General features: G+C 38.3%; 1 protein-coding gene across 1 annotated transcript in view; it reads left to right on the forward strand.

Annotated features, from left to right (window-relative positions):
• atad2b (ATPase family AAA domain containing 2B) overlaps positions 1 to 26,568 on the forward strand; it is a 184,747-nt gene that overhangs the window by 101,627 nt on the left and 56,552 nt on the right. The window contains 2 exon segments of the mRNA XM_055149307.1: positions 12,635 to 13,252; positions 21,735 to 21,865. Coding sequence (XP_055005282.1) covers positions 12,635 to 13,252; positions 21,735 to 21,865 — 749 coding nt within the window.

Below are 26,568 nucleotides of genomic sequence, written 5' to 3' on the forward strand. Positions count from 1 at the left end.
CTCTCCCACAGCCCTTTTAATTATTACGAAGTGCTGTTTCTGCCACTCACCCTGCTCCCTCTTCATCTCTCCTCTTTCCTCTTTCGCTTCTGTATCTCTCTTGTGCGGTCAGACGTTCATGCTCCACCAATTTTCATGCATTATTTAAGAGGTCCGTATGACGATTCATTTGTGATGCTCAGTCTCACCTTTTAGCCTCTCCGGAGAACGGCTCTTTTCCACAGTTGTCGTATCTGACCCTGGGAGCATCTCTGGTTATTACATTGATTGTTTGTTGTGGTCTTGCGTGAGCGTCGATGAAGGGTTAAAAGTGCAACAGGGCGGCTATAAAAAAAACTCTGCTTTAATATTAACTTCCATCATATTTTCTTTCATATCTTTATGCTGTGGTGCCCTCTGAGAGCCATATTAAAAATACATTGACGCGCATCTTTCAGCAGCAGGCAATATTTCATGCTTGGGATCCAGAATACACGCTACTCCAGTTCTATATGAACATGTGAGTCTGGTCACCGGTGACTCTCCCATAGTTCAGATGGCCGTGATTGACAGGTGGATTAGACAATCACGAAAACTCACCGTTCATCTTTATCAAATCAAATACGGCAATCAAATACTTAAACAGGACCATCAACACTTGTATTGATCACAGGCTCCTGAAGATGTGTTGTGTGTTTAAATCCATGTTGTATATTTTCTTGAGTTTTCAATCTAAGAATGTTCTACCATAAAGAAACATGTACTGTATTTTTTGGACTGTAAGTCGCTCTGGAGTAAAAGTCGCACCAGCCAAAAAATGCATCATATAATACACACAGGAATATAAGTCGCAATTTTGGGGGGAAATTTAGTTTATAAAATCAGAAACCAGGAACCGACATTTCATGTTAAAAGTTAAGTTCTAGAAATAACCATAGAAGAGAGAACAACAGACTGTTAACGTCACATATGAACAGTTCTAAAGATAATTATAACATAAACAACAGAACAGAACAAGTTTACCAAACTCTCCATCTCACTCCAAATCACTAAATCCATTCAATTCTTCATCCTCGGTGTCACTTCTGAGCAACTCGGCCTCGACCTTCAGAGGTAAACAGAGCTTCTCTTCCTCTTCTGTGTCGCTGTCGTCAAACTCAGCATCAGTTCCAGTTAGAATTATTCGGGCCTTTCTGATTCCCGACAGGACGGTTTTGGTGTCACTGAAGTCCAGGATTTGTCCATCCATCCAGTGACTTCAGGAAAGTTTCATGGTGCATCCTCCCGGTGTCACAAGTTTCTTACTCACTCCAAAATTTCTTTCTGCTGCTTGATTACCGTTTTCGGCTGCAGTTTTTGCTTTTCTTTTTTGGGGAATTTGTGTTCAGTCTTCTCAATCGTCTTTATAAATTTGTTTAAAAATTGTTCAGTGGTGCAGAAGTAATGGTGCGATCGACTGACATGATACAGACAGGACAGAGGCTCTTTCTGCAGGAGACATGTGCAGTAGAGTGAAGTGACAGTGGTACAGGAGGAACAGGAGCAGCAGATACTCACACACAAGACTGGAACCTCTCACCACTTCAGTGTGAACATTTTAGTATATAAGTCGCACCGGAGTATAAGTCACAGGAAACACCCAAAACATGAAAAAAGTGCCACTTATAGTCCGAAAAATACGGTATATCCATCCATAGGAAAGTATCAATTCTGAATATGTGTTTTCGGTGCATGTATTTAGTCAAAACAAATAAAGCTGCTTGATAAAAAAGAGGGAGAAAGAAACTCACAGGAGGCTGACAAACATTGTGGATTTCAACAGAATTAATGAGCGATATGTGACCAATGAGCTCCTTCGTTCCACATGCGTCACTGAACTAAATCATTTCTTTATGCATTTATTTATTTGATAGAGACAGTGCAAATAAATGAACATCTGTAATTACAGTGTAAATATGCCAGCAACAAATGCTATTTCCTTGTGTTGTCCCTAGGCAGGTGACACAGAAAATAATTATGTCTCTGTGTAACAGTTTTGTATTTTATAACAGCGAAGAGTAAAAGACCAGATTAAAAGTGTTCACAGACTTGGTTTTCCATCGTTCACAGTTCAAGGTGCAGTTTGAAAATGGACAGTGATTGAGTGGACAGACTTTCTCTTATTGTCAGTGGAAGACTCACATGAAGAAACTTTTTTTTATTTTATTTTTTTAATTGTTTGCATACTCTTTATAAAAGTTACAGAGGGATATCATTTTGGATTTCTCAGGTAACACTATTTCCTGCGGTAGAATGAAAAAGAGCTCATGATTTATGACTGATCACTGGACATCGCAAGGGGACAGCTCGGTATTAAATGAAAATTTTGAGAAGCAGAAACAAAACAGTGTTCAAAAAGTGAAGATTGCAGGTCAGAAAAGACACGATGTGAAAGATGATAACAGAAAGGAATGAAATGTATAAAAATTAATACATCAAAAGAATGAAAAGAGCCCGAGAAATGATATCTAAAATAAAATGTCTTCATGGTATTAATATATAATGGATAAATGAAATATAAATAAGAAAACACTGTGTTATATTACTGATATGTTGCAGTGACATTACGCTGGGAGTGTTCTGCATGTATATCTAATGGTGGAATGTTTAGGAGTTACCATGGTGACATAATGGATGCATTAGCAAACAGACAATTTTCAGATTGTCGTTCCTGTTTAGAAGTTTGATTTTCAACAAAAAGGTGAGACAAAGCAGAGCCTACAGTTAGCACCACAAACCCAGCTGCAAACTATCAATATTTCATTATTTTGTATTAATTTGTCACACCTAGACACTACAAAATGGAAAACGTAAATTAAACTCACAGTTTCACACACACGTTTTATTGATCGGAAAAATATAGATTCCTGGCAGGTGCCTTTTTAATCCATATTCTCGGAAAGTTCAAAGAGGAATGGGGTTTTCTTTCCTTCTGTGGCGTGTAATCCATCTCTGTCTCGTAATAACAGATCATATCAAAGGAAACCCAAACCCAGGTACATCTCATCTCTGGACCGATGTTGCTGGGAAACTCTCCGGTCTTGGATCTGTGCTTTTAGACATGGTTTTGATTGAAGTCAAAAGAGCAAGAATCAAGCAGAGCAGGAAATCTAACCAGCTCTCAAATATGGATTGTTGGCAGTGTTGGGAAGAATACATATATTACAGAATACTGAATACCTGAATTTAAGGTCCTGTATTACACAAATTTGACTTTTTCGAGTTTTAAGACATTTTAGAATGTTATTACCTCCTCAAAAACATATCCAGAGTTGTGTTTGGTTTCATTTACACATTTCATTTCATTTATAATCCAGGTTTGTTAGTCTGTCTACATCTCCAAGACTCAAAATGCTCTGATCCACCTTGTGACGTCATGAAGCTGTAGTTTTCAAATCAACAGCTACAGTTTACATTTTTGTTCAGTAAAGATAGGGTGTTCAAGAGCTAAAATTATCTAGATGATTATGGTGAAGATATGTGGAGTTTAAAACTAGAGGTATAGGCAAAAATAGAGTAATAGGCTCTATTCACGCTTATATCACCAGCCAAGAAGACGTTTGGAAAGATGCGATTACAACTTCCGATGGCCTCTGTTCGCAGTAATAAGTCTGACAAAATCTAGGAAAATGAGAAAATATGCAGGTTTTCTTCATCTCCATGTCATTGTAGCATTCCAGTATGTTAGACTAATCAACATTTACAACCAGACCTTAGTTTTCATCATTTCCCCACTGACACACAACTCCGAGTGCACTGGGTACATGCGATGAGGGGCCAAATTCCAAATGATTCCAAACAGCACATATGTATGCAGTTTTCATTTTATCACTTTTTTTCAGTTTTCATTTGATCACATTTACTTCAGTGGATCTGATCACAGTTGGTCAGTGAGCCCAGCGTCAGGAACTATCGGGAAGTTATCATCACATGTTTACAAACATCTTCCTGATTCGTGATGTAACGTGAATAAAGCCTATACAAGCCCTTTATGATGTACTAATAGGGCTGCAAGAAAGATTATTTTTGTAATTGTTGAGTCTGGAATCTCCTATTGTACACTGAGGCTTTCTAAATGTTATCAACCAAATGTAGGTTGAAATTTGGCGACTGAAGGCTTCTAGAGGGAGAATCTTTAGGAATATTTTACAGTTTGATTTCATAATACAGTCATTTTTATAGAGTTGGTTCACTTTATTTGTCCCGATTAGTCAGCTGGTACTTTGCAGCTGATGTCATCAACATTCTCTGGGGGTGACAAACTAAGGCAAGGCAAGGCAAGTTTATTTGTATAGCACAATTCGTACACAAAGTAATTCAAAGTGCTTTACAGAATAAGAAATACATTAAAATCATAATAAAAACAAATCAAAACATAAATAATCATGAAGATTAAAATTAAAAAAGAGAGACATAAATTGGAGAGAAGAGTGCGGAATGAAAACCTTTCAGTTATATGCACAGTTAAACAGAAATGTTTTGAGCCTGGATTTAAACAGCGTCACAGAAGAGGCCTGTCTCACATGTTCAGGAAGAACATGTGAGACATGAAGAACTAACTGTAGGCACTGCTCTGTCTGAAGCTTTGGTACTCAAGTTAGGCTTTAATCTGAGTTTTATTTTAACACAATTTGATCAGAAAGAACTGACTTAACTTAACCTAACTTAAAACATCTCACCTGTTGTAGTTCCAGCTGTTAAACAAGTCTTTCTCGCACGTAGCATTACAATTTTTTTCAGTTACTCTCACGTAAACAGGACCACGAACGCTTGTATTGATCAGTTTCCTGAAAATGTGCTGTTTAAACCCATTTTATATTTTTTTTTCTTTGATTTTCAGTCTATGTTAAATCTTTCTATTTTTGACAGTGCTTGCTACTGTGTGCATTGCGTCTCATATTTCCACCATAGACAAACATGTAGAGCACCCCTAGCATAATGTCATCAACTCAAAGTATCGACATGTGAATCTGTTTTCAGTACACAATTGTTTCCCCTCTGTGAAAATCAAATAGTACATCTCTTCTCGCTTTGCTTTGTTCAGTATTTATTTATTTCATGGCAAACTTTTAATCAAACACAGACTTGTTAATTACATCTGCTCATGGATATCAACATGTTTTTACTTCACATTAATTACACTGGTGTATCGGCCTTGAATGTTGTGTTTTGGAACTCTCATAGCCAATTTTCCCAGCATTATTCAGTCATACCCTGCAGCTGTCATGGCATTGATTGACAGGAAAGTTCATATTTCTACTCCGGAGTCACACAATTTCAGTATGTAGGTTATATTTGGATGGCTGTTTATCACACTCGACCAAAATAGCCTCCAACCTTCGCCTTATCAGTTTTGTCATCCCAATTTTAAAGTTTCACTGTGTAACTTTTCTGCTGGAGGGTCCACCACCTACTTCTCTTCCATTGGAAATATTACTGCTTTTGTCTAAAATGTTCCAGAGTATAGATTAAACCGGTCTACAATGAGGTAGACAAGCAGGTTACAGCACTACGCTACATTACAGGTCAGATCTGTGGAGAGGCGCGCCTATTCACAGAAGGAATTATTGTATTTTTGAGCAATAGAAACACCTGTAATAAATAAATGTGAAATGGATATGTTTAATTTTTTACCATGGAACATTCCTGGCACAGTTTGTAATGTTTCTGGTGGAGGATCCTCCTACTGCACCTTTCCATGGAAATATCATTGCTTTGCCCAGGATTTTCTACAGTACAGCGTTAAACATATCCATTTCCATAGAAACAAGCAAGTGACGCCAAGACCAAGTTATAGGTCAGATCTGTGGAAAGGTGACTACACTGACAATAAGAATGTATGTTTTAAAGGTATTTTTGAGCAATAAAAATACCTGTAATTTATTTAATGTAATGCTGCGTTTATTTATCCGTCCGCCTCCCACTCAGATCTTGGATATGGCGTCACGTCCGCACTTCAAGTATTTTATTATGTTTCGCATGTCCAACATGGAGAAAAACATGGACACCAACACTACGGATGTTTAGCAACACCTGTTTAAAACAAGTCTTTGTTCAGTATTGCCTTCACTACAACACTGATCACTGCAACACCGACTATCATCCCCATAGGCAGTGATACAGACGCAGTATAATACTGCAGTAATACGAGTGACTGAAATTGTCATTTAAACCACCAAAGCTCCAAACTCAATGAAAACAGTTCATACTTAAAAGTGACACTGGGCGTAGCCATCTTGGATTCTATCTCAGAATCCTTGGTCGGTCTCCTCTGAGTTCCGAGGTTTGCTGTTCGAGGAAAAGGGGCGTGTCAGTGCGTGTTGCTAGATAACATCCTCAGACCTTCGATTCAGATGGATAATCAAACACACCATAAGATATGCATTTTCTGGCATGGTGTGAAACATTCCAGGCAAGGCAGTAACATCTCCATGGAGACGATTAGGTGGCAGACCCTTTACCTGAAAAGTTGCACACTTCATCTTTAAAGTGGGATTTAACACCTAAACTCACAGGCCCACAGCCACATTTCAGATAGAACTGCTAAACTGCGCAGCACCTGGAGGACTAAAGAAGTAAGTCAGAGGAGGAGGGGCGTGATCTGGAGGTATTACAAACACTGTGATTGGTCAAACAAGTATCCACACTTCAAACTCCGCCCCTACAGTCACGTGTTTGTAATCCTAATAATCTGGCTGTAATCAGGGCAGGTCAGTGTGATGTCACGTAGTACTTGAAATTGCCGCAGCCACTGAAGGCAGCACACACATTTTTTGACAGTTTTTATCCTCAAAACTGCAAGTGTTTGTGTTAAAATTGCCAGAAGGGACTATGAACAGTAGGCAGTACCATTAAAGATCCTGTGCTGCCCAAAATTGCCTATTGTGAGCTTTTAGCCTATCGCTATAATCTTGTTACCGCATCAAAAACAGACCTGGAGTTGTGTTTTGTTTCATTCACCCATGTTTGAGTAACTCTTTTATCATTAGTCTATCTGCATCTCTAAAGCTCAAAACGCTCTGTTCCACTTGTGATGTCATGAAGCCGTAGTTTTCATATTAACAGTTACCTTTTCATATTTTGTTTAGTAAAGATTTGTAATTCCGGATCTGAAATCATCCAAATGATTCTAGTGAAGGTGCATGGAATTTAAAAACACAGTGGAGCACTTCCTATATTACTACATGACATAACAAGGTGGTTTTGAAGAAGGTTTGTCTAAATATGCAGAGTTTGTGTATTAAACATGTGAATGAAACAAAACAGAACTCCAGGTCTGTTTGTGATGAGGAAACTACATTAGAACATAGATCAGAAAATAGTGTAATATGAGCTCTTTAAAACACCATTTACAGTTAAGTAGCAAAAAAGTAGATTTAGAGTTTAGTTCCACTTTAATATTATGGATGAAGTCGGTTCCTATTATAATTTTCATAATATGTTTCTACATTAGAGGAGCCAGCTATTGCCTATATGCACTTCACCCTTCTTATTAGTCCATAATTGACCAGTGTTCTTGGTAATAAAACTTGAACAAGCTCTTAATGTTCCTTTTTAATAGCCCCTTCCTGCAATTAGCTGATTAAACAATTTCTGGACTGAAAATGTCTTTGCTGGCACATTTAAATGACCCACTGTGCTTCACTTATACAAATCATTAACTTTTAGCTCAAGACTTCAACTTAGACTTTAAAAGATGGCGACTTTGTTCAGGGGTTTCAGAATAGACGAGCTCCCCTGTCAAGCTGTGAACCCCTTTAGAAAGTTAATGCAGAAATTAATTAACCTTCAAACAGTAACCTATGAAATGAACCGTGGTTTAAGAAAAAAAAAAAGTAGAATTGGATAGGAGATCTTTTACTGTGCTCCTGACAGGCTGTGTTAACCCTGCTAATTGTCAGGCTCAGACACAGACGTCCCCAGAGCCCTGACTTGTGGTAGTCTGCAGTGTTTTTCCATCTCCTCTTGTCTTTCACACACTGTTGTTACCGTCTTAATGATGGGACCCATGTAAAACCTTTATAATTGAAAGCAAAAACGTTGTGGTTTAAGCTCGCTACCTTGTCATAGTGTTATAATAATTACTATATTGACTTAGCGTTCAGTGTACAATATTCTGGGGTCAGTATTTACAGAGTAGCCGCGGGGTCTTAAAAGTCATACAAATTTCATGTTCCTAAATTAAGGTCTTAAAAAGTCTTAAATTTAGTTTTTTTCACAAAGGTCTTACATTTCATTAGCCTTTTTTTTTTTTTTTTTTTGTAAACTCAACCAGGCTGCAGTGCAACGTTAAATGGAGGAAAAAAAACAGCAACAACGTGAAATCATGTAACGTGAATGAACGTCTAATTTGGAGTATGCGCAAAAAATACTTTGGTTTCTGGCACCGACGGCAATGAGTAAACCATCAGTAGAGTGGAGGAAGACATTGGATGGATCATGGAAGTGTCGGTTTGATCCACAATGGCTCTTAGATTCTAGATGCAGTAGTTGGTCGGTCATTATTTATTAGAATTGAATTTGGTGTTTTTCGTTCGCATAATGGGTGCGATGTTGGTCTAATTTTAATTTGAGTGGCCTTAAAGAGCTCTTAAAAAAGTCTTAAATTTGAGATAGTTAAACCTGGGGATACCGTGGTTTATTGTGTGTACATTTTCTTTACACTACTGGGGAATTTATAGTTATTTTTTGGCTATATGATTAAATCTGAGCAGTACTAGCCATAATACATACTAATAACAACAATAAAAATATAATGATAAAATAAACCCACTGGACTTCAAAAATCTGTATGTATGACTAAAGAAATAAGCAGCACAGTGAAATGAAAAATAGTGAAGATCCGAGTTGGTGTCTGTTAGTAGTCAGGCTGGCGCCACCTACTGCCTCCACTCAATTTCATTTCTCTCTAGTGACTAGGTCAGGAATCAGAATACACTAGATGGTTCGCAAAAACCCCATAAGTGTAAGTTCAGGCATCAGCCAATCGGCGAAGAGTCATATATTCTGTGTTGTCAACGATTCCTGAGATCGATGATTTAAAGCTGGAACAAAGAGAATGTTTGGTGAATTTTATCAAGGGGAAAGACGTTATTGCCCTTCTTCCTACGGGATCTGCGAACAGCTTAATCTACCAGTTATCCCTGTTAGCGGCGCATTATATACATCATGACCAAATAGCAGTGATTGGTTAAATGATAAAAAGTACCTGCCTACCGTCGAGCAAACGAATTCTAACACTGCGAGGTCAGACAGTTTGTACAAAGTGAAACCGTCTGATGAACCAGGTTAGTCTGTTGGGGCTGCCACCTTTAAACAAAGTGACAGACAAAAGTAAATTAAAATTGGTGGCTAAATTACTGTTTCTGACATGGAAATGTGTGCTGTTTAACTGGATCGATGCGAAGCCACTAACTGTCACCCAGTAGTATAAAGAAATTTTTAGAGTCTTACCCATGGAAAGAGTGAGTGCAAAATTGAAAGGTAAAGGGAGTTTTTTATGGAGTTGTGGCGGCCTCTGCTTGACGACTTGTCCGGTGATCTCAGTGTCATTATACAGAGAGGTACAGGCTCAGTGTCATGTCGAGCTGTTGGTTTACCTGTTTGACCAGGTCGGTGTGTCTTGCTTAATTGGGTAATATTTATGTAATAAGGAAAACTCTAACATGTGCTCAGTCTGCTGTTTTTTGTTTGTTTTTTGTGTTAAAATGTTGAAAATTTAATAAAATATGTTAATTTTTATTTCTTTTTTTTACATACAAGTCTTTAAAACAATAAAACCAGTTAAATAAAATAAGAGCAAAACCATAGACTAGCAATAAATAAATAAAACCAATCAAAAAATAATTAAAAGACACAGACCACATTACATGAGTTAAATATTAAAGGTCCCATATTACGCTATTTTCTGTTCTATGTTATAATGTTTCCTCATCAAAAACATACCGTATTTTCCGCACTTTAAGGCTCTCTGGACTATAAAGTGCGCAGTCGTTTTGGGATGAAATTAAAGGCTTTTATGCACACCCTATAGTGCGGAAAATATGGTACTTGGAGTTGTTTTATTTTATTCACACTCAAACCCTGCATTTTTAGACTGGGTTCTTTCTTAAAGGAAACACTCTGTTCCACCTTGTGATGTCATATGGTGATACAGGAAGTGCTCCACTGTGTTTTCAAAGATTTTATACATCTTTGCTACAATCGTTTGGATGATTTCACCTTTGTAATCTCCACCAATCTCGTCTGAACTAAAGATAAAAGGTAGCTGTTAACTTAAAAACTACTGCTTCATGACATCACAAGGTGGAACAGAACATTTTGACCCTTGGAGCTGTAGATAAACTAATAATAAACAGTTACTCAAACATGTGTGAATGAAACAAAACACAACTTCAGGTCTGTTTTTGATGAGGTAATGACATTATAACATGACTTAAAGCTCACAGGAGTCCATTTTGCGTAATATAGGACCTTTAAAGCAATAGCACTGTGAAAAAAATACTTGGTCTTCTTTACTTTCTCCATCTCTTTTGTAATAATTTTCAATGTTCAACACAATAACTGTCTTGTTTTTTTCATTCTACCATTTTGTAGTGCGTCTAAAAACCAGCCATTTAGAAGTTACTTTCCAACATCGATATCTCGCGCTCATCTTTTTGTCAGTTAATATCTGCGTATCTTATTTTTGTTGACAGGCCTGACCACCTCTATGCTAGCCGCTCGTGTCATGTGAAGTGCTCTCAGAAAACAGGCTGGGTTTCTTTTTCCTCTTTAAAATCCCCCATGCTCCATCTGGTGCCATTACCGTCCAACATTCATAATATAACAAGAGCGCGTTCTATTGGTCCAGCCGGCAGCTTCACTCACCCGCTGCTGTTTGTCTCTGAAAGGCCATCTGACCACATTTAAATATGGTCCATCTCCGCGGGGCATTTGTTATGAAACATATTTCGCGTTTTGTAGCGTGTTAGAAAGTGCAGCTTATCCCTTTGTTGACTGTGGATTGCTTTTGTGAACCAAACTTTTTTATGTCTTTTTTATGAGTTTTCTGATTCTATGTTTTTTATGTGCAGATATTTTTTGTGCAGAATTGTATTGGTTTGAGTTTTTTAAAATGCTCTCACAAATAATGCAAGCATAGGGCCTTCTAGTTATATTCTGTAACCCGTGGTGGGGAAAAAAAATGTTGTGATGTAGGCAGCTAAGAAATAGTTTTGATAGATATGAGTTCTGTTCTGAGTTCTTTCTGGTGGTGCTTATAGACTGTATATATAAATATATATATATAAATATATATATTCTTAATCGATCGTTGGGAGAATAAATGATCGACTTTTGATTAATCATTAAGGTTTTTATATTAAAATGATCATCATTATTATTAGTATTAATGTGCATAAATAAACTATAACCACTCTAGAGCCACATCAGCCCGTTTGACATTATAATGTGTTTAATGCAGCTTTGACACGTTTGTTAAGTTTTACCAAAACGAAACTTAAAACAACGGATCATTAACATAAACTATAAGTACTGAAAAAAACAGTTCTTTCCTTGTGCGCTGATGTGGTTCACTTTCTGTCGGACTAAACAACATGACTAAGTGGAATCTGAGTGTTCTCTCTGTAACAGAGGGCTTTTAATGATGATGATGGTGAGTGTGTTCTGTGTGTGTGTCGTGTTGGAGATGGTTCATGTTTTCAGAGATCAGACGTGGGCAGGTTTAGTGCAGCTCTTTTTTTAACATCATTTCACTTTATTTATGTCGGTCACTTTATTTATTTTGGCTTCTGTTGTGATGAAAAAACGGAAAAGTGTTTGTCTTTTGGACACATGTGCACTCAACTTTATGTCGCAGTAACTGGGAGTAACTGCGCTTACATGCACCATGACAAAACCGGGATACTCAAAAAAAACAATATCTCATATCCAGGAGACTGATGTGCATGTAAACACACTCACTGAGTGGAGTAGTGATCTCCAAGGAGTCAGAGCACAAATGTGGGGGTGTGAAGCCACAACATTGTTTGCGCTGTCAGACGCAGCCTCGTCTCCTTACGCTACGCTACGCACAGCAGCCAACATTTGGTTTGTCAATTATAAATAAACGTGATCGACAAAATTCTTAATGATCATTTATTGATTAGTTGACTAATCATGCCCATCCCTAGTTTGTATTAACCCGCTCTACATGATCCTAGTGTTTTTATTTCACGATTTTGTCCATAAATCAAAATATGAACTTTAACATCTGACCAATCAGGCGCCTTCTTTCCTAAGGTCACTCCCGCTAGTGTTAGCAACAGGTGAGATGGTCGGAATTCCAAATATGGAACTTAGCTCCAAGTTTGTCCCTATAACTGCAGCCTCAAAGAGCTTCATTTGACTGGAGCCGAATGCTGTGTAAGCAGGTGCCAGACCATCAACCAGAAAAGTTACATAGTTCACCTTTATGCCATTTCATTTTTGAACTTTTTTCCGATAAGTCCTGGTTAGTAGTTGTAGATAGTTTTAACAAATTGATGTACAAATTGCAGTGGATTCAACTTATAATTCAATGTATTTTTATTTTTGAATGCAAAAATCTCTTACATTCTTATTTATTTTTCCGCAGATCACATAAAACGTAAGATGCGACGGCGGTCCACTTGGGGTCGAGGAATCATCCGCAAGAAGAAATACTACAAGAGCAAAGACCAGGGGACGGAGGCCGAAGAGGAGGAAGAGGAGGAGCACGAGGGGGAGGGCGAAGGGGACGCGTCATGTCTCACTCAGGACGAGGAATCTTCTTGCGATACCCCGGGCCCCCAAACCAACGGACACTTACCCAACCTCCCCTCCACGGAAGAGGAGAGCTCCAACGAGCCACCCGAAAACCAATCCACAGCCAAAGACAATTCCCAAAACGTCCCGCAGTGTCCCGACGGTGAAGCCAAAAGCGAGGGGGATAAACAGCCTTCTATAGAAATTTCAGAATCCTCGGACACAGAACCGCCACCCAAGCACATAGAAGGTTTGCTGGTGTGTGTCAATGGGAATGAGTCCATGGACAGTCTGTATTCGCATAGCCTTCCCAGCAGCAGCGAGACAGGGGGGAGCGGGGCCGGTCTGGATAATGACCCCGCTAAACCTGAACCAGAAGAGCACAACAGCCAATCTACTCAGGAGCAGTCTCCCCAAGAAGAAAGTACTGCCGCGGAGAGGGTAGAAGAAGAAGAGACGAGTAAAGAAGGTATAGTCCAAGCACCTTTGCATTAGATAGGGACGAGATAATTCTTAGTCAAACCTACTCAAATCATTCTGTTTTCTTAACTGCAGTCGCTTTAACTAAATGTAGATATCCATTCTTTACAGTGTGTTGATATATAGATACTTTGACTTTAAAGGGCCATATTACGTTTTTTCTGATCTATGTTCTAGTGTAGTTTCCTCATCACAGACCTGGAGTTGTTTTGTTTCATTTACACGTCTTTAACACACAAACCCTGCAGATTTAGGAGTTCTTCTCTCAAACTGAAAACACTCCTTGTGATGTCATGTCCTTCACCTTCACTAGAATCATTTGGCAATTCCAGGGGTGAAACAGGCTGTATTCACGCTTGCGTCACAAACCAGGAAGACATTTGGAAACATGTGATGACAACTTCCTGCGGGCTTTGTTTGTGGTAGTAACAGGGTTCCTACGGTGTCTTGAAAAGTCTTAAAATTTATTTTTGATTTTGGAAGTAATACTTTATTTATGAATTTGAAAATAATACTTTAAAAATAATCAAAAAAGTCTTGAATTTTTATATCTGGGTCTTAAAATTTGTGCAGTATGTAACTTCTCCATATCGCATTTCTCCTCAAAAGTTTAATTTGTCAACTGCCATGATTTGGTTAAATAATGTAGCCTAAATAAAGAGCAGAGGATCCAATAATTGAGAATGCAACACAACTCCGGGTCAAAATCCTCCGAACACGTCACTGAAGATCACGCTCAGCAGAAGCGCACAAAATCAAAGACAATCTCAGCAGATTGTCTTTGTTTGATTATCGCTGTTGTGTTGTGTTTTAACATTGGTTTATGTTACTGAGCGACACATTTCATGCTAGAGTTATGAGGAAGTCTTTCTACTCCCCCATATTCCTTTGTATGAGAAATAAATGAACACAAATTCAAGAATTCTTTGCTGGTAGCTCTATGAAATAGTCTGTGAAATAGATATTAAGTTTTTGTATGGGTACCGTATTTTCCGAGCTATAGGGTGCGCTCCTAAGCCTCCAACCCCATAAAAGACTGTGCACCCCACAATCCAGAGCGCCATATACACGAATCCACTCGGGTGTCCCAGCACGACTTCAGTAAACTACAAAGCAGCACCATCCGCAGAACACACAAATACACACATGAGCAGATAGCGACCGCACAGCGACAAACACCCACAGACACACTCATCACTCCACGCCGACAAGGAACGGAACGGAGGAACGAACCGAAAAAGCGAGTGCAATGTGCCACTTCTAGACACGACTGAACAACTGAGTCACTGCGAACATGCTGACAATCCGTTGGTCCCAGACAGCATCCTCCCTACACGCCACAACTGAACAAAGCCCAGAGTCACCGTGAACGCGCCAAACAAACAAAACCACTCACCCATCCAACTATTGTGTTTCGTTTAAAGTCCAGTGCGGTTTATTTGTGAAAAAAGTTTGAAATAGACCATTCAGTGACAGTGCGTCTTATAATCAAGAACGCCTAATAGTGCAGAAAATATGGTAGATGTGATTAGAAGAAATGAGGGTCCAAATTCCAGATGATTCCAAACAGCACATATGTATGCAGCCTTTATTTTACTGCTGATCACATTTACTTCAGTGGGTTTGATCAGTTGGTCGGTGAGCGCAGTGTCGGGAACTACATCGGAAGTTGTCGTCGTATGTTTCCAAACGTCCTCCTGGTTTGTGACGTAAGCGTGAATAGAGCCTGTTATCCAGTCTGCTGAACACAATGTAAAACATAGCTGTTAAGTTGACCTCACAAGGTGGAACAGAGCAGTTTGAGCTTTGGAGATGTAGACAGATGAATAATAATGAATTACTCAAACGTGTGAATGAATCAAAACACAACTCCAGGTACTGTATGTCTTTGAGGAGGTAAAAACATTCTCAAGAGTCAATTTTGTGTAATATATTACCTTTAAATACAACAAAACTACATATAACAGGATATAAAAGTACATTACAATGTACTTATTGAGGCAATTTATCAAGAATATATCCATTTGGAGTCTTTTTGACAGTGTGTTTTATACTTTTGATACATAGATTAGTTAACAGCTCATCATAAGTGGGATTTCTTTCAGGTTGTCACTGGCGGCTGATTAGCTTGAAATAAGAAAAAAAAGTGCTTTGTGTGTGTGCATACATTTGTCCCTGCAGGGCTTCCGTACAAATGGCACCCAGCTGTTAACATTACACGCTCGAGATTATTCCTTTATAGTCAAACCTACTCACAGCATTCTATATTTTCTGAATCACTGTCACTCTAACTAAATGTGGATATCCATATTTCACAGCGGGGTGAGTTAAACGTGCATTGTGTAACTTTTCTGGTGGAGAATGTGTTGAATGATTTTCTCCATGGAGATTTTATTGCTTTGTCTGGAATGTTCCACAATATGGCGTTAAACCTTTCAATCTGCATGGAGACCAAGCCACACCAAGTTACAAGTTAGATCTATGGAGAGGTGACCCCAATAGGCAACATTTAAGTATTTTTGAGCTATAAATCCTCCTGTAATCGAATAAATGTAAAGTAGAGCTGTTTAATATCATACTGTGGAACATTCTAGGCAGAGCAATGACGTATCCATAGAAACAAACAGCTGGCGGACCTTCCACCAGAAAAGTTACGCAATGCACCTATAACATTACACACATGTAAAAAAAATTCTATTCAGACCTACGCAGATCATTCTATATTTACATTCTGGAATGTTTCACAGTATGGCATTAAACCTTTCTATTGTCATGGAGACCAAACCAGACCAAGTTACAGGTCAGATCTGTGGAAAGGTGACCCCGCTTACAGTCAGAATACCTGTTTTTCTAGGTATTTACCACCTGTAATTGCATAAATGTTCGGTAGAGCTGCTTAATGTCACATTGTGGAACATTCCAGGCAGAGCAATAACATATCCATAGCAACAAACAGCTGATGGACCCTCCACCAGAAAAGTTACACAATGCATCTTTAACATTACACACTTATTAAATAATTTTCTATTCAAACCTTCTCAGACTGTTTTTTATTGTATTGCTTGATCTGGAATGTTTCACAGTATGGCATTATCTTCATTTAAGACCAAACCAGACCAAGTTATAGGTCAGATCTGCGGAGAGGCGACCTCGCTCACAGTCAGAATTAAGTATTTTTGAGCTATAAAACCACCTGTAATCGAATAAATGTAAAGTAGAGCTCTTTAATGTTATACTGCGGAACATTCTAGGCAGAGCAATGACGTATCCATAGAAACAAACAGCTGATAGACCCTCCACCAGAAAAGTTACGGAATGCATCTTTAACATTGCACACTTTTTAAATGATTTTCTATTTAAACCTACTCAGACTGTTCTATATTGTATTGCTTGGTCTGGAATATTTCACAGTGTGGCATTAAACCTTTCTATTTCATGGAGACCAAACCAGACCAAGTTACAGGTCAGATCTGTGGAGAGGCGACCCCGCTCACAGTCAGAAGTATTTTTGCGCTATAGAACTACCTGTAATTAAATAAATGTATGGTCGGGCTCTTTAATGTTATACTGCAGAGCAATGACGTATCCATAGAAACAAACAGCTGAGAGACCCTCCACCAGAAAAGTTACGCAATGCACCATTAACGTTACACACTTTTAAAAATAATTTTCTATTCAGACCTTCCCAGTCTGGAATGTTCCACAGTATGGCATGAAACCACACCAGATCAAGTTACAGGTCAGATCTGTGGAGAGGCGACCCCGTTCACAGTCAGAATTAAGTATTTTTGAGCTATAAAACCACCTGTAATCGAATTAATGTAAGGTAGAGTTGTTTAATGTCATACTGCGGAACAGTCTAGGCAGAGAAATTACGTATCCATAGAAACAATCAGCTAATGGATCCTCCACCAGAAAAGTTACACAATGCACCTTTAACGTTACACACTTTTAAAAAAAATGTTCTATTCAAACCTGCTCAGGTCGTTCAATATTGTGTTGCTTTGTCTGGAATGTTTCACAGTGTGGCATTAAACTTTTCGATTGTCATGGAGACTAAACCAGACCAAGTTACAGGTCAGATCTGTGGAGAGGCGACCCCGCTCACCATCAGAATGAAGTATTTTTGAGCTATAAAACCACCTGTAATTGAATAAATGTATGGTAGGGCTCTTTAATGTTGTACTGCGGAACTTTCTAGGCAGAGCAGTGACGTATCCATAGAAACAAACAGCTGACGGACTCTCCACCAGAAAAGTTACGCAATGCACCTTTAACGTTACACACTTTTAAAATTATTTTCTATTCAGACCTACTCAGGTCATTCTATATTTTATTGTGTTGTCTTGAATGTTTCACAGTATGGCATTAAACCTTTCTATTGTCATGGAGACCAAACCAAGTTACAGGTCAGATCTGTGGAGAGGCGATCCCGCTCACTGTCAGAATTAAGTGTTTTTGAGCTATAAAACTAAGTGTAATTAAATGTATGGTAGAACTCTTTAATGTTATACTGCAGAACATTCTAGGAAGAGCAATGACATATCTATAGAAACAAACAGCTGACAGACCCTCCACCAGAAAAGTTACGCAATGCACCTTTAACGTTGCACTTTTAAAAAAAAAAATCGTCTAGTCAGCTCTACTCAAGTCATTCTATATTTCCTGAATTACAGTCATTTTATCTAAATGTAGATATCCATATTTCCCAGCGTGTTGAATTAATTAGTGTTATTTTTGTTGACTTTGGGGCCTGTCATTAAAGCGAGCAGATTTGTTTTTCATTAGCTCACACACACACACACGTCTGAGGAGGCTGTTGACGTAAGGCTAAAATTCAAGGTGTCAGCTTCAGTTTTCTCTTTTTCATTTTAATGACTTGTTATTAAATCACAGCGGTTCTTGCTGAAATGCAGACAGGCGCGCTCTACCTACTGCTTAATTACTCTGGTAAATTTTCGATTAGCACCTCGCGCTTCAGATTAAGGCTTTAAATGGGAAGCGATATGAACAGAAATGCTTTGGTCGTAACGTCTTAATACTTAATGCTCCTATGTGTTTTTATCATCATATATATTCTACAGCAGGGGTCTCCAACTGTTTTCTTTCAGTGAGCTACCTTTACAAAAAAGAAAACACCAAAAAGCTATTTACTTTAGCACTCACAAGAAATTGAGCATAGAAAAGCCTTAGATGGGGAAGTGTTAGAAACCTATAAAACCTAAACCTTTATCCATTTTAGAGATGGGCATTTGATTAAAGTTTCTTAATCGATCGTCGGGAGAATTAACGATTGATTTTCGATTAATCATTAATGTTTTTATATTAAAATGATCATCTTTATTATTACTCTTACTAATCTGGATAAATAAACTCAACTTTACAACATATAAACCATAACCACTGTAGAGCCACATCAGCCTATTTGACATTATAATGTGTTTAATGCAGCTTTGACACATTTGTTTACGTTTTACCAAAACAAAACTTAAACCACATGACTCATTTGCATAAACTAAAAGCACTGCTCTTAGCATTTCACTCACTTTATTTATGTTGGTCACTTTATTTTGACTACTGTTGTGATGAAAGGACTGAAAAGTGTCTTTTGGATGCATGCACTTGTATGTTGCAGTAACCGGGATACTGCGTTTACATGCACCATGACAGGACACTGATGTACATGTAAACACACTCACTGAGTGTTAGTGTCTCCAAGGAGGAGCCAGAGCCCAAACGTGGGACTGTGAGGCCTCAACTCCAGTGTTTGTGTCAGATGCAGCTCCGTCTCCTTACGCTACGCACAGCAAGCTACATTCACTTTGTCGATTAAAAAGTTAACCTGATCAACGAAATTCTTAACAATCAACTATTGATTAGTCGACAAATCATACCCATCCCAAATTAATTTATTAGTGCACCAAGTTAGGCATCAAAAGTACACATTTACAAGGGTAGGTCATTAAATTTGAGCCATTCAACACAATACGTATAATTCCGAAATCCTTTGGCGAGCTACTTGGAAGGTGGTGGAGAGCTACTGGTAACTCCTGAGCTGCAGGTTGGAGACCCCTGGTATATTCTATGGTATCTTTATTGTGATTATATAGTATGCAAAAACAGTGATACAAATAAGACTGACACCCAATGATGTTTTTTTAACCCTTAGTAGAATAACGGACATACACTTACGAGAAGATGTTGGAAACATGTGGCTGATGACTTCCGGTGTAGTTCCCGACACTGGACATGTGATAAAATCGTGGATTCAGCAGCAGCATCTTCACAACCTGCCAAAGCTTTCCATGGGGGGCAGTAATCTAATTACAGCTTCCATGTCACTTACAGGCAGCTGATTAATGCATCCACATGTTTCCAAACGTCTTTCAGTTTTGTGACATAAGCGTGAATAGAGCCTGTTTGTGTTTGGATGCGCTGCTGCCTCTGCTGGTGTGGTTACTTTTTTTAGTCACATATTACACAAAACTGACTCTTGTGAAGTTTCAGTCATGTTAGAATGTTCCCTCCTCAAAAACAGACCTGGAGTTGTGTTCAGTTTCATTCACATGTTTGAGTAATCCTGGATTCCATCTTCAAAATGCACACAACTCCAGGCATGTTTTTGATGAGGAAGCAACATTTTAACAGGGAAAGAAAGTAGCCCTTTAAATATGTATATAACTTTCCTTTTTTTTTTTGCTCCTTTTAAACTTTTATGTAAACTTTTTATTCATAGCTTCAGACGTTTCTCATTACTCACTTCTGCGTATTTGCCGCCTCTTCAATATTGGTTTATTTTGAAGAATGCTGCCCTTTAATCTCTTGTCAAAAAGCAAATGAGTCTGATTAAGGATCACAGTGTGGGAGCGGGGGCCAGCTGGAAGCCTTTGGAGGAAAAGCGGCAGGAAAAAAAACAAAACTAAAATAAACTTTGGCTCTTTATAAACCCCACCAGCTCTGCTCCTCCTCCTCCGCTCTCATTACAAGCGCTATAAAGACGGTCTTTGTTTCTATCGAACTCTTACATCACTTATGAATACAGAGGAGGCCAGTAGTCAGATATTGTGCAATCAATAGCTTTGACTAAGTTCTTTCATGAGGACATTAAAGGTGCATTTCCAGTGGAGGGTTTGCTACCTTCTTGTCTCTATGGAGATGTTAAATGTCCCACTGTGTACATTAAACCTACATTACCTACATTACATTACATTGCCCCTATTCACAGAAGGAATTACTGTATTTTTGATCAATGGAAACACATGTAATGAATAAGAGACCACCAGAAAAGTTGCACAATGCACCTTTAAATCTGCTACTTGCTTGTCTCCATTTGGATGTCATTACTTTGCCTGAAATGTTCCACAGTGTGACATTAAACCTATTTATATCCTGTTCGATTAGAGGGGTTTATTGCTGAACATGCTTTTTTTTCTGACCTATATCTTGGTTTAATCATGTCACCAGCTTTTCTACATTGAGATAGATTAGTTTAATGCCATAGTGTGGAACTTTTCAGGTAACACATTCATTTATACAAGCAGAAAAGTGACATACATTTAAAGGGCCCATCTCATGCAAAATCCACTTTTCAGAGCTTTCTACCTTCTAAGAGTGATGTGTGGGCCTTGTATTTGTTGCCCAAGTGGTTTTTAGATTGATTTGGCATTTTTTAAACAAATTGCAGCATATTTCTGCCACCCTCCCACGTGACAATGAACTAAAGCTGCTACAACAATGATGCATCAGCTACACCTATGATGAGTTTGACGTAGCAGAAAGCTCTTCCCACCCGCCCCCCTCCTCCGCTCCACCGCCTCCACCCCACATCGGCTGACAATTCCCACATGAACACCTAAACAAAAGCGACAGTATAAGCTCATTGTTCTACACTGCAGTGTACACGATATAATAAGTTTATCTACTAGTGTTTATTAATACTTTACCAATCAGTAATGTTCATGTGATGTCGACGCGGTGCTTGAGCTTCGTGCACCTCAAAGTCCGATTCCGGGTCCAACACATGCGGCTGAACACGCTGTATCTCCATGATGAATAAAAGTTTATTCCTACCGCTACCAGGGTGCACGCCTCTCTCCCCCTCCTCCCTGAGACGGGCGGAAGAAGGGCGGCTCACTCACGTTTGGAGGGTGGAGCCTGTGCTTTCTCAGGACGGGCAGGGGGAGGAGCAATAGTCGGTCTTTCATAGTTCCTGGTCTGTGACCGTCTCCAAGAAATCAGTAAGATTTCAGAACTATTGTGTAATGGATGTTCCAAAACCCAAACTGTGCTTGTATATGTGCAGAAGATATAATGTGAAAAGAGTTATTTTTCATGGCATGGACCCTTTAAGACATTTTGCTGTGACTGTGCAAAATTACAACTTTACCACTGATTAACAAATCTGAATTTCTTTGGAATCGACTAAAGTATCTGTAAATATCTCTTCTCATCTGCCTGTTCTGTTTCTGCAGAGTGTTCGAAAGCAGAGAAATGCCAGAGCAGCCAATCAGAGCAGCTAAAGGGGTCTGAAGATGTGGTCGTAAAGGAGAGTCCACCTGTCCCCGCCCCTCCCCCTGTGGTAGTGGACCACCAGCGACTACTGGTAACTACCTCTTTTAAACATTTACTGTTTGTGATGGTTTGAGTAAATACTACATTACATTACACTTTTTGGACACTCAAATAAACATAACATCAAACTGAGGAATGCTTATTTTAGTATTTAGAAGTGATTTGAAGATTTTTAAGCTTAAAAAAATGGATTGTCAAGATACTGATTTGTTGTAGCCAAAGCTTGCGATTGGCTTTAGGTGCTATTACCGTTTGAAATTTGGATGTGTCTTGCTTAAGGACACAATGAAAGTATGTTCCTGGACAAGGTTAACCCTGCTATCCTCTGGTTGTTGGGCAAATGCTTAACTCACTGCATCACATTTGGCATCACAGTAAAAACTGAAAAACAGTGGTTCCAAGCCCAAGCGCTACAAGAAATGTAATTCTTAAATATATTTTGATCTGTGGCATGTGTCAAAGCTTTAGTTTTACCCAAATAAATACATAATATGTTAAATTTTTAAAAAAACTAAAAATTTAAGTGTCTTAAAGAACCTGTAACCGATTTGTAACCCATATATTTCAGCTTAAAATTTTTACCCAGTACAGATGTATTGTATAAACATCTTAGCAAGCATTATTGTCCGATAATTAGGAATTGTGTGTTAGCATCCTAGTTGTTTGTAGCTGTATGATCTGAACTGGCCTCTGAGAGCTGTGAGAAGGACTTATAAACTTTTTGCAGCAAATAATTAGAACACTTGGAATACATAAGGTAAGTGAGGAATAACTCTGGACCAGTGCAAAATAGTTCAGTTTTTCACATTTTTAAGAATAAAAAAAATCAGCTAATCATCAAAATGTCGCTGTTAAAGGTGCATTATGTAACTTTTTGGTTGGGGGTCCGTCTCCTGCTTGTTTCTATGGGTATATAGCACTGCTCTGCCTGGATTGTTCCACAGTATGACATTATAACAGCCCTACTTTACATTTATTCAATTACAATTTTACCTAGAAAAACACAGATTCGGACTGTGAGCGGGGTCGCCTCTCCACAGATCTGACCTGTAACTTGGTCTGGTTTGGTCTCCATGAAGACAGAAAGCTTTATATCATACTGTGAAACATTGCAGACAAAGCAATAACATCTCCATGGTGAAAAACATTTGACGGACCTTGCACTCTCCACCAAAAATGTTTCACAATGCAGGTTTAACCAAGATTAATCATACAAATACAGCAGTCCATGTTTATCTTGTACCATTACATAGCATGTGAGTGAGGCTTTGGTGTTGAGGGCCATTGTAATTCAGATCATAATGAACAGAGCAGCTGGTGTAGTTAAAGCTTCGTGAACATGGCTCTGGTACATCTCAAGTGTTTGTGTGCATGAAACAAAGCAATTATATGACAACACAGCAGACAAAGCAATGGGAAAACATGCCATTATAAAGTCACTGTGATTAGCTCACTGACACACTTCACTCAGACTTTTTGTTAGCGGAGACGGTATAGAAATGAAAAACGCAACGTGATTTCGTCCTATTTAAACAAACTTCTAAAATACAAGGATTTCCTTAAAGCAGCTGTGGAGAATTATCGTCAGTGATGTGGTGATTATGTCAAAGTGGAGTCGTAATCTTAAAAAATGTGGACAATATGTTTTGGATTTTAGCATTATGCAGAAAAGTTAAGGCTCTTTTGTCGTCTGTTTATGAAAGAAATAACGTTAAAGGTCCTGTATTACGCAAAATGGACTTTTGAAAGCTTTAAGACATGCTAGAATAATGTTACCTCCTCAAAAACAGACCTGGAGTTATGTTTTATTTCATTCACACATGTTTGAGTAACTCTTTATTATTAGTCTATCTGCATCTTCAAATATCAGCATGCTCTGTTCCACCTTGTGATGTCATGCCATGGTAGTTTTTAGGGGTGGGCAAAAATATCATAATATCGATGCATCGTATTGTTTAATGTGATGATACAGTATTGATATCATGGGGTGCTGTATCGATATATCACCAAGAGTATTTTTTGGTAAATTTTATTAAATTATTTTATATTATAGTTGACATTTTCACTGTTTTGAGGATTAAAATGTTTGTGTTTCATATGAACTTTGCACAAAAAGTGGTTTAACAAAGACTTTTAGTATCACAGCCATGAATTAGCCATTATTTTTTATTGAACTGTATCGAATCGATATGAAATATATAGTATCAAATCGAAATCTCACTGTATCAAGATATGTATTGTATCGTGGTCTATGTATCGAGGTATGTATCGTATCGCCAACTTCTTAATAATACCCAGCCCTAGTTTTCAAGTTAACAGCTATCTTTTAACTGTTTTGTAGTATAGAGAGTGGCAATCCTTGAACTGAAATTATCCAAATGATTCATGATGTGATGTGAAGGTGTACAGTGTAAAAACACAGTGGAACACCTCCTGTATTACCACATGACATCACAAAGTGGAACAGAAAATACATCCAAAAGTATACATGGTTTATGTGTAAAAAAATAAATAAATAAAAGTGTGACTAAAAGAAAACACAACTCCGAGTATGTTTTTGATGATTATAATTTATTGATTTAGAATTTATAATTTGATTTGATTATAACGTTGATCAGAACATCGCGTAATATGGACCCTTTAAAATTGATACTGGGACTCCAGAATTGATTCATTGTTTCTTAAATGGATTCTAATAACTGATACTGATACTTGCACTAATACTCCAATATAAATATTTTTATATACACTGCAGCCCTACAAATTCAGAAATTCATGTTACTCTTGTATTAGTTAAACTGTTCGTACTGTCAATATTGATCCTGCTCAGACTGTATTGAAAGTACTGTGACTTAAATCTTTCTTTAAACATAAATTGCAAATCAAAACGCTCTACAGAAAAATTACTAAAAGGTTTAATACACTGAAAGACTTCCCTTAAACTACCAATATGAGTGTTAATGTAGTCTCATTTGATGAAGGTGGCAGTAGCAGCTTTGAAGGCAAACTGTTATCTTTAGAGTGAGTTGGAGGACTTGGCTGAGACTTGGTGCGGCGCATATTTCAAAGAGTCCTCTGTTCTTGGCGTTTTTCCATCTCTTTGACCTCTCCTATAGCTCCTCAGCACTAAGCCCCAACCATCTGTTTAATTAGACGTCTGCCATTGAAAAGTTTGTGTCATGGAGGATTTAAGGTAAACTCTGTGGAGGGCGAGGGGCTGTGTGAGCTTCAGCTGAGGCCCAGGACTGAGCGCTGTCCTTCTCGCTCCAGTAACTCCAACTTCTTTAAGCTTAAGCCTTTGTTATGTCCATACGTTCAGATTCCTCTGACAGTGCAGTTTCATATCTGTACGTCGGCTTTGAGATTTTCACAGTGTCAAATTTTAGTGTCATCTTTACTGTGCCCATGCAGTGAAACATTTCCCCCCCCCCATTATAACAGTTCTCTAGTATGAAATCCAACTATCTAATGATATCTACCAGTAAAAAATGTTTTGTGTGTTTTTGACTTTAAGTATGATTTATTTGACTGGGTATGGAGTGAATGAGACATATGTCACACCTTGTGACATGTCTGTGAAAAGCGCTATATAAATAAAAACTTACTTACTATAGCAAAAAAAAAAAAGGAGAGAAATTTGCTTATGTTGCAAATTTGCAACTGGGGGATTGCAGCAGCTATCACGGATTATATCTTGATCCAAATAGTTTGTTGCATATTTGTGACAATCTGTGTTAAACCATATAGAAAGTAATTTTGTAAAAAAGCATAATAAAATCATGTTTTTAAATTATTAATTTCTTCATTGCCTTGGCAAACGTCCTGAACGTGCTTGCATCTCCAAAAACCTGGCTGTTATTTGGCCTAAAGGAGGACCTCCTGCTTGTTTCTATGTTGTTCCTTTTCCTGTAATGCTGCACAGTCTGGCATAGAATGTGTCTATCTCCATGGAGAATGTTCTGAAATGTGGCTTTACATTTCTATTTGCATGGAGTCATGCTGATGATGTTCACCTCCAGAAATGCGCATACTCTGACTCTGACTAAATAAATCAATGATTGATCAAACTCAAATCTCCAAATAGCCAAATGGCAAAGGCAGATATTTTCCTCTACAAAGACAGTATGCATACATTTTTATAATATCCTAACCTTATATTTTAGTTTAGACTTCTATAAACACATTTTAAAATGCATGTGATTCATGTCTTACTTTGCAATTTATTGTTTTGTTCTTTTTACAAATGTTGGTCCTGCACATGTTTAAGTAGTGCTCTGTAACCCCAATACTGATTTAAAAAGTATATATCAATATCTTCACTAGAAAAACTACAATTAAACATTTCCCCCAAATTGTTCCGTGCTCGCCCCAATTACCCTGACAGCCTCTTCTCACTCAATCAACAGGTGGTCCCCCAAAGTCTATTCCAATAAATAAGGTTATGCTTCAAACATGAGCTCCTTTCCACTTCACCAGACCCGCCATCTTCTCCCGGGGGTCCTAGCTCTTCTCCACATGGTCACGCCAGGTCCCGCCTAATACCCCAAGCGTAAATTGGCCCTCGGCTCAGTGAACTCCCCTGACAGCGTTTCCTTCTCTTCTCTGATGGGGTCGGCCATGCAGTTTTTGGGTTTTAGTACAGTCTATTGTGTAATTGGGTACAAAGAAGTCTTCTGACATACACCAAGTTGTACCCTCCACGCTCTGAAGTGACATCTGCGGTTCCAGACATCA

The sequence above is a fragment of the Boleophthalmus pectinirostris genome, unplaced genomic scaffold (genome assembly GCF_026225935.1).
Source record: "Boleophthalmus pectinirostris isolate CB_2022bp ecotype Guang Dong unplaced genomic scaffold, ASM2622593v1 HiC_scaffold_13, whole genome shotgun sequence".
Classification (NCBI taxonomy): domain Eukaryota; kingdom Metazoa; phylum Chordata; class Actinopteri; order Gobiiformes; family Gobiidae; genus Boleophthalmus; species Boleophthalmus pectinirostris.